Source organism: Poecile atricapillus, chromosome W (assembly GCF_030490865.1).
Source record: "Poecile atricapillus isolate bPoeAtr1 chromosome W, bPoeAtr1.hap1, whole genome shotgun sequence".
Classification (NCBI taxonomy): Eukaryota; Metazoa; Chordata; class Aves; order Passeriformes; family Paridae; genus Poecile; species Poecile atricapillus.
In genome coordinates this window covers 41,012,737-41,021,726 of record NC_081288.1, presented here as the reverse complement: position 1 = coordinate 41,021,726, position 8,990 = coordinate 41,012,737, and the positions used below count along the sequence as shown (strand labels likewise).

General features: G+C 40.2%; 1 protein-coding gene across 2 annotated transcripts; it reads left to right on the top strand.

Moving 5' to 3' along the window:
* The first annotated feature begins 434 nt into the window (after nucleotides 1-434).
* Nucleotides 435-8,990, top strand: LOC131592215 (transmembrane protein 19-like). Of its 2 annotated transcripts, XM_058863589.1 has the most exons (7): nucleotides 435-508; nucleotides 755-905; nucleotides 3,631-3,744; nucleotides 5,181-5,318; nucleotides 5,627-5,881; nucleotides 6,951-7,160; nucleotides 7,476-8,990. In XM_058863589.1, exons 1-7 carry the CDS (start codon nucleotides 452-454, stop codon nucleotides 7,637-7,639), a joined length of 1,089 nt encoding a protein of 362 aa, XP_058719572.1. In that variant the 5' UTR covers nucleotides 435-451; the 3' UTR covers nucleotides 7,640-8,990. The 2 variants fall into 2 exon arrangements, with proteins under 2 accessions (XP_058719572.1, XP_058719571.1); XM_058863588.1 differs by lacking the exon at nucleotides 435-508 and having other exon boundaries at nucleotides 517-905.

Genomic DNA, 8,990 nt, shown 5'->3' with positions numbered 1-8,990 from the left:
TCAAGTCTCTTCCTTCTGCTGTTAATGAACTTCGAAGTGCTCTAACAAGTTTCAAACCTCATCCAGGTACTCATTGGTCTCACTAATTATCCGCAGACTTCATGCCTTTCACAGGCGTGTCGTTCCCGCTTTTATTTCGCAAACTGGATCTCCGTCGGCAGCATCCGTCGGAAGAACGCTGCCCCATCCCGGCCGCTGCCGCATCCCGGCCGCTGCCGCATCCCGGCCGCTGCCGCATCCCGGCCGCTGCCGCATCCCGGCCGCTGCCGCATCCCGGCCGCTGCCGCATCCCGGCCGCTGCCGCATCCCGGCCGCTGCCGCATCCCGGCCGCAGGGAAGCGACAGCTCCTCACTGAGCGGGGCCCGCCTCAGCCGCTGCCGCAGCGTCCCCTCCCCGCGGCGCAGGCGCGGGCGGCCCCGCGGCGCATGCGCGGGGCGGCCGCGGGCCGGGATGGGGGCGGTGCCCGCGGGCCGGGATGGGGGCGGTGCCCGCGGCCCCGGGGAGCAGGTCGGTGCCGGGGCCGGGCGCTGCGTGTGCCTCCGGGCACCCCGCGCAGTGCAGCGCAGCTCGGGGTGGGCCGGCCGGGGTGGCCGCAGCAGCCTCTCCATGAGCGCCTCGGTGCCTCCCGGCAGCGGGCCGGGGGCGGTGCGGGCCGGGCGCGGCCGCGGCTCCGGCCGGGCGGGAGGAGAAAGACGAGGAGAAGGAGGTGGTGGCGGTGTCGCTGATGCCCTGCGCCTTGTGTTTTCCCATCAGGTGTTGTCCTTCTTGCTTCCCATGTCCTATTACCAGGAGGATTTCTTCAGAGACTACCTCAAAATGATGGCGAATATGGTCATCCTGAACTTGCTCATTTGTATTTCGTTGGCGTTCTGGATCGTGTCCATGACTGCAAGTACGTACTACGGTGAGTCTAAAGGCCGGGAGAGGCTGGCATGGCACGGCCACGGGCGAACCTTCCCCTCCGGCCCTTCTAGGCAGGAGACAGAAAATGGGAAGAGGGATGTGCCCAGCCCCTTTCGTCAGTAGAGCTGATAACCTCACTTCTTCCAGTAGGTGATAGTGGTGTAGAAGATGCTGACAGCCGCTTACATGCAGCTCCGCCCAGGGATCACGTACAATTTAAAATGTTGGTGTCCTTTTTGTCTTTCTCCGAAAGAACGCAAATAAAAATTAAGAAGTGAAAAGAAAGACCGAGCTAACTGAGGTCTTTCTACAGTAGGGAAAGTACGTGGCAGCACGGGACGAATGTGCCACCTTTCAAAACTGTTTTAGGAATCAGTGACATCTGCAGCGTGCAGGAAGACTTCCTTAGTCGAGGAGCAGAGAAACAGGAGATGGTATAAGAAGATAGGGATGTATGCATGGAGTGGCTGGCTGAGGTATGTACTGTCAGCTCAGCATTCTGCTCGGACAGCTCAGGCTGGCTGTGACTTAGCTGTGTGTAGTTGTAGGAGCACAAGTCCTCTGTAGTCACTCTTTCCGGCTCTAAGACCATTTTTACAGCAATGTGCAAAGGTAGCTGATACTGCCTGCGGTATAAGTTTAAGCCTAGAAGAATCTAACTGCTTTTCCAAGACAGGTAGTGACTTCTCATTCAGACCCCAGCCAGTTTGATGCTGGAAGAGCTCCAATGTCACTGCAGTCTTGCTGAAAGTGCCTAGGGATGCAGTGTAAACACCTTCAACTCCCTAGTGTCACCCTGGATCCAGAAGAAGCTATAATAAATACCCCACCAGTATAAGCTGACTTTCGTAGAGGCAGCTGCATGTCTCTGCTCAGTGTTTTTCAGTGCTTCAGGTTTTAGGATAGGTTAGTTCTGGTACAGCATTAAATGTGTGTTGTCTGGATACGTCTACTTTGGCTTGTAGTGAGATGCCAGACATGTAGAATGTATGCAGAAACAGGCTTCACAAACAGCTTTTATTTGTGTCATTTGTAGCTACTCAAGTTGGATTTAAACATGCAACTTCATTTATGTGTGTCTGATCTCTAAAGGTATAGCTTTTCTGACAATTAGGATATTCTAGTCCCTGTTCTCTTATGTGAGTGGGAATTTACAGTATAGTGTGGAGAGACTTGGTATCAGGTGAATCAGGCCTGATAGAAAGAAGACTGTGGACAAATCCTCCTTTTTGTCAATGGTTATGGAACAAGAAGGACGTAAAACTTCTGTTGTTCATTTGCCTGAGACTGTGGAAGTACCTTGGCTTTTCAAGGAGGTGAATGAAGCATACAGTAGTTAATGGACTTAAAATGGTTCAGCCTATAAAAGCAGTGAAATTCACAGTCCTTAATATAAATATTAAAATACTACAAATATACTTTTATTAATGTATAGTTTATAGTAATTCTTAAGCACCAAACAGTGGGCCAGATGTTAGTGAAGCCAGAGTGTCAAAGAACACATTCGTTGTTTTATTATAGATCCTATCTTAGTCTTAACTGCTTACATTTAGTAGTAATTTAATGCAAATACTTTTCTCTCCGACAAGGAAATACAAAAACGCTAGTTTAGAAATGACCTTGAAGAGATGAAAATTCTGTTTGTTAGCCAAGCAAAAGGAACCCCTTTGTTTTCCAGTACTGTTTACACTCAAGTTTGCACCAAGAGCTGCCTTAGTTTGTGGTAAGCAATACCAGGCTACAGCACTGGAGGGCTCTTCATACACAGCTGGTGCTTGTCTTCTGAATTTCTGACTCAGACCTGGGCTGCAAGACCCCCCTGCTCACCTACCATGGCTTTGGGGCTTTTCAGTACACAGAATAGAATTGTTTTCTTGTCAGTGTTTATGTTGCAATGTGTGTTTTACTGTGATTTCACAGACGTGTTTGTCCTGCTTTGCGCCTGGGAGCCTGTGTTTGTGCAAAGGTTGGGGTACTGATGACACAAAAGTTCTTGTTGAAAACCATAATGATTATCTTTCCAGCAAGACAAGCCTCTGTGCCTGTGTGAAATCTTTATTTTACAAGATCAAGACTTACTTTAATGCAAGATTTGTGATGTCTTGTATTTGTATAGGAGATGTAATAAATAACTTCTCAAGATTTTTTTTTTTTTTCATTTCAAAATCTACACTAACTGTTGGCTTCAGCTTTTAGAAGTTTGTGGCTTTTTCAAACTAAAACTATCACTTCAAATCTTGCCGAGATAGTCATCAGCTCAAAGTATATTTCAAAAAGCCTTACATCAAGTTCAGAAGAACTGAACGGGACGATGTTTCATAAAGTGGTCACACTACTTTCACTTTCACCAAGCAGACTGTCTTGCTTGGCTTCTTTTGGTAGTGTTTCATCACAGTAAATTCAGATTTTGGACTTTGAAGTTCATGTATCCCTTTTAGAATTAAAAATATCACCATATTTATTTCTTGTCACATTTTGCTCTTTTTTGGTAATTAATTTTAGTTCATGAAATATATTCTCTTTTGATAGCTGAATAGAAAAATTGAGTAGATAATTGCAGATATATTGTCCTTCTGTCCATATAAATATCTTTCTTCTGAAGGATAAGAAGTTTTAATCTCTATTAAGAAATTTAAGTACATACCAGGAAATAATGATTTTTCAGACATGAGGACATAAAAAAGCTTTATGAGGATTACCTGTAACCTTGTTATTTGCTTTATCAGGTACTTTACGACCCATTTCTCCATGGCGCTGGCTTTTTTCAGTCTTGGTCCCACTAATTATTGCTACACAGGGTTTTAAGAAGAAGAGTCTCGATCACAGTGGTGCATTGGGAGGTATGTCTTTTCTGAGACTTAAACTAAACATTTAGTAAACTGAAGGTCCTTTTTACTGTTTGCAGTTTAAGACATTATCTAGTTATTTTATAATAAAGTATAAATGTAAGTAGACGTACCCAAAATTCATGCTGGGTTGTTTTTTTTTCATGCCTGTTCCAACAATCAGGTTAATCCTGTGCTACTGTTTGTAATTGATTTGATTAATATTATTATATTTATATAAACCTAGAAGATCTTTTTAAACTTCAGTACAGCATGCAGTTAAATCACATGGTTTGGTTTACCATATAGAAGGATTCACAGAGAAACAAAGAAGTGACAGAGGTAGTGGTAAAGAAAGACCCTAAACTGATAGTGTCAGCAGCCTTCCTGCTTGGTAGGAAATCAGTTCTCCTTTTTGTATGGTTCTCCTTTCTGTAATAGGAGCAGTTCTAGGCATTTTTTGGCATGGCAAAAATAAGATAATTAAATCTGTACTTCACTAAGAACAAATGACTGTTTCTGGAAAGTTTTTCTAGACCACATGATAAAAAGCCCAGCATAGTGTACAATAGTGTTTATTGAAATCTGATGCAACATTACTGGGTGAGGTGATTCACCTTCTCTTGTGACATTGTCTGAATCACTGGAGTGAAACAGGGCCTCAAATCCTTCCTTCCCATGTCACCCATTTTGTAAATCTTCTGTCTGTGAGAGTTAAGGGAAGCATTTTCTACACTGACAAAAATCTTTGTGACTTTTATGCTCTGACTTCTGAACAGCTCTGCTAGCCAGTTTATACCGGCATTTTCTCTTAAATGCACCAGTTTTTCTTTCAGTCATTTAGAATTGTAATCTCATGGTGAGGAGTGAAATTAGGCCTCCCCTGTGAAAGGGGACATAAAAAAATAATTGCAGTTTAATGAAGGAGATCAAATGCTTTCAAAAAACTAAATTTACAGAAATAAAGATGTGGAATAAAAATGAAAAAGAAAGGAAAGAAATGAATAGAGAAGCAGCATCTGCTAAGATATGCAGGAGGGTTTTACAGGTTATCTTAGAGACCTTGGACGTGCGATTTGATGCCCAGACTGATGATAAACTTGCTGATAGAGGCACAGCTGCAGCTGTATATCAGCTCCTTATAAAAATAATAATATTCTTCAAGCAGAGTACTTGGATTTCAATTATATATTCTTTGGATTCTGGGGATCTTACTGCTTCTCTTTATTTTCGCACAGTATTACTGATTTGTGGCAAAAGGTCTTAAAAATCACATGCTTCAGCAGTTACAATGAAATCAGTAATTTGGCAATAGACTCTCTTATTGCATGATTGTCTTAGGTTTATCAGGAAGATACTTTTCATGTTCAGAAAACTTGAAATACTTACTTGCTTTGCAAAGCAACCATTGTTACATGAAGGAAGTTTATATACTTCTTTTTCCTTCATAGGGCTGGTGGTTGGATTTATCCTTACGGTTGCGAATTACAGTTTTTTCTCTTCTTTGTTTGTATTTTTTGTTACTTCTTCGAAACTTACTAAGTGGAAAAAAGATATAAAGAAGCAAATAGATTCAGAATACAAAGAAGGTAAGCGAAAATACTTTAATTCTTTCAGATCCCTTGTGGAGAATAAATACTACCCGTTCTTGTTCCCTTCAAAGGGTCAGATGAGATGTAACATCTAGAACGGGGAACACTGTAGAGACTACACTCAACCCTATCCCTGTGAATATTAGCAGGCCACTTTGCTTTTTGCTTCTGTTCTGTTTAATGAATTGCCATGTAGTTTCTGTTTTAAATGTGTGTCTTTTAAAATTTAACTTTATATATGTGTTATTTTGCTTTTGCCTCATGCTGTTGCCTGAAATTACTAAAATTCAGTTTTTATACTTCAGGTGGACAGAGGAATTGGGTTCAGGTATTCTGTAATGGTGGTGTTCCAACAGAGCTGGCTCTCTTATATATGATAGAAAATGGACCAGGTGAAATTCCTATTGACTTTTCAAAGGAATACACAGCATCATGGATGTGCTTATCCCTTTTGGGAGCTTTGGCATGCTCTGCTGGTGATACATGGGCTTCAGAGATTGGTAGTGTTATGAGTAAAAGCAAACCAAGATTGATAACAACCTGGGAACAGGTTCCAGTAGGTAAGTAAGTGTTACTTCTTCTATATGTTCTGAATATTTTGTTAATCTGTTTTGAATTACGCATCCAAATTGAAAAGGTCCAAGAAAGACATAGAAAAACAGGTACCAGAAATGTGGGATTAGAAATGTTACCAAGAATGCATTCTCTGAAATAGAATATAGTCAACCGTGTTTCTTCTGCATCTTGTTGATGAGAGGCATGAGAATAGCAACCACAGAGCTAAAATCATCTTGAAGGCTGTCACTTCTGATCTCTGACAATAGTAAAAGAGTTTATGTTGCTAATATGAAGAATACAAATTATCAACTTATATTTTCCAGGCATTATTTTAATCAGTAGAATACATGTATATTCATCAGAGATGCTCTTACTTTGCTTCTTAACTCAAATCACTCTTGTTTTAATATCCTACCAAGGTTGAATAAAGTGTACTTTCTGTCTGTGAAATGTTGTCTCCATGGTGGATGTCACTGCTACTGTAAAGCAGTATGCCTTTTTTGAGTCTTGCTGGCAAATTGATCAGAGGTACAAATCTTGTTGGATAGGAGTTAAATGCCTGGGAATTTTGTTTTCTTTATATGCATTCTTCAGATTTTTATTCAATGAACTGTCAAACATCTCTGTCTATGGATTTGGTCCTTTTACTTTTCAATGTGTTGGTGAAACACATCTTAGTATACTACTTCTGAAAGAAGGCATTGCTTTAATGTGCACATCTCAAGGTCTGGTTTTTTTTAAGCAAATCTTTTATTAGCCCACCACCACCTAGAGCAGACAAATACCAGATGACGTTGAGAGGTGTGCTGTCTAGTTTTATTTAATTTAATGCTGGTGAATATTTCTAGAGAACTAGTCCTAGAGACAGGAAAGGAGTAAGAACAGGCAGTAACAGTACAGGTTAAGCTGCTCAGCAGCATAATGGGAATTGTGAAAAGCTGCAGTAGTAGAGCCATGTGGATGTAAGAGGAGAGGATCACTATGGACAGTTTTGATTTCATGTAAAACATTTCAATTAATACAAGTCTTTTGAAACCAGTTTGTAAATAAAATACATTTTATTTGGTTTAGGTACTAATGGAGCAGTTACTTTAGTGGGCCTGATCTCAAGTTTGCTTGGAGGCATGACAGTAGGTATAGCCTACTTTATAACTCAACTTGTTTTTGTGACTGATCTGGAAATATCTGCTCCACAATGGCCCATTATTGTGTTTGGTGCAGCAGCTGGCCTGCTGGGATCAATTGTTGATTCATATTTGGGAGCTACTATGCAATACAGTGGTAAGAGTCTTCATTTTTATTTTTTTTTTCCCCTTTCTCCCAATGTAATGTAAAATTTGATTTGAACTTCAAGAAGGCCTGAGGATATGATTTTTTAATGGAAAGAATACAGAAATAGCAGCATGAAGGACAAAGGGAGCAAAAGTAATTGACATAGTAATGAAAAGGAGCAAGGGTGGTTGGTCCTTTTCCACTTTTTGATTTGTTTATTATAGTAAAATAAATTTAGGAACGTGTATATACATGGTTACTTGGTTACTAAGTTTCTCTTTATCTTGATTGGCTTTGTAAAATGAAGATTTTCTCTCTTTCCAGGTTTTGACCAGACAATTGGCATGGTTGTTAACCATGAAACAAAAGACTCCAAACACATATCTGGAAAACCTATATTAGACAACAATGCTGTAAATCTTTTTTCTTCTGTAATCATTGCTCTGGTGCTTCCAGGCACAGCATGGTTTTTCTGGCCAAGGGGTTGAAATGGTTTAGGCTTTTCTGCATGCAATCCATTTATGTTCAGTCTTGCTCTGAGAGACGCCAAAGAGTTCCAGTTGAACTCTCTTTTAAGAGATGGATCTGAAACATTCAGGAAGGTGGAGGATTTTCCATCTCAAGTTGTTAAGGCTGTAAACCTCATGTGACAATCAGCATCTCTCAGGAAGGTGCTTTGTCAATAATGCTCTTGCTGCTCCTCAGGGGGATGTAGGTCATTGCCAAGTGAGGTGAAGCACTTGATTCATTTATCCTCCATTCATGGAGCTGAAGTGTTGGTGTCTATTCTCTTCAGTGTCCGGCATCTGGAAGGGCAAGAAACTGGAAATAAAAGTCTAATCAACATCAATCAGTGTGATGGAGCCTTGTGGCTATTCTCCAAGCTAGACACAAAATACACTGCAGCTTTATATAGGCAATGGTAACATGGGTGAAGTGGGTGAATTCTGATATTTCTCATTATCTACAGTTTGTAAGGTCTTTTGTGGAAGTATTTGGGTGGGGAAGGGAGAATTCAGCCTTGTTGCCTGTTCTCTATCCTAATAGTATCTCCACTTCCCTGAGAATAGGTTTGATAAAAATGATCCATACACAACATTTGAAGCAAAAATCTAAATTTAAAGTAGAAACTCACTAGCTGTCCAGTAAGAATAATAAAGTTTTCTATGCTTTTTTGACATCTTTATTTCAAAACTAATGATATTTATAAAGATTTGTCAATACTGTAGTACTTAACAAATAATTTAAAATTAAAGATGACAGTTATATATTCATATTCATCTCTTTAGAAAGAGAATGCTTTTTTTCTATAAGCATGGAATTGTTCCATAGTGTTTGGCATTCTAACCAAACTATACTGTTTAGTTATTTCTCAACAGCAGAAATGTTTCCCATTTTGTGTGGGGCTTCTATTTAGAGATGATGGCCTCAGCCAAAGAAGTTACAGATGTTACCCTTGTAGCAAATGGGCGAAGTCACACTTATAAACCATTTAAAAATAGAAATTTAATTTTTGATGCTCAAGCTCCTTCGTTAGGTAATTATGTCTTCCATCATTCATTTATAAAAGTTGTGAAAGTAATGTAGCCAGTACAGATTGTATTTAAACTTTAGAGATAGCCTCATAATAACTTCTCAGTGTTGATATTCAGAAGCATGGACCCTTATTTTTAACTTATGAAAAGCTTTTTCTTTAATTGTTAGAGATAGATTAATATTTTGTATTGAACATCTGGGGTTTTTTTTACAAGTGTTTTGTGTATATTGCCTGTCTTAATGCAATTGACTTTTTATTTTTTCACCTTTTATGGGAATATTAAAAAACTTTAACACCTTCCA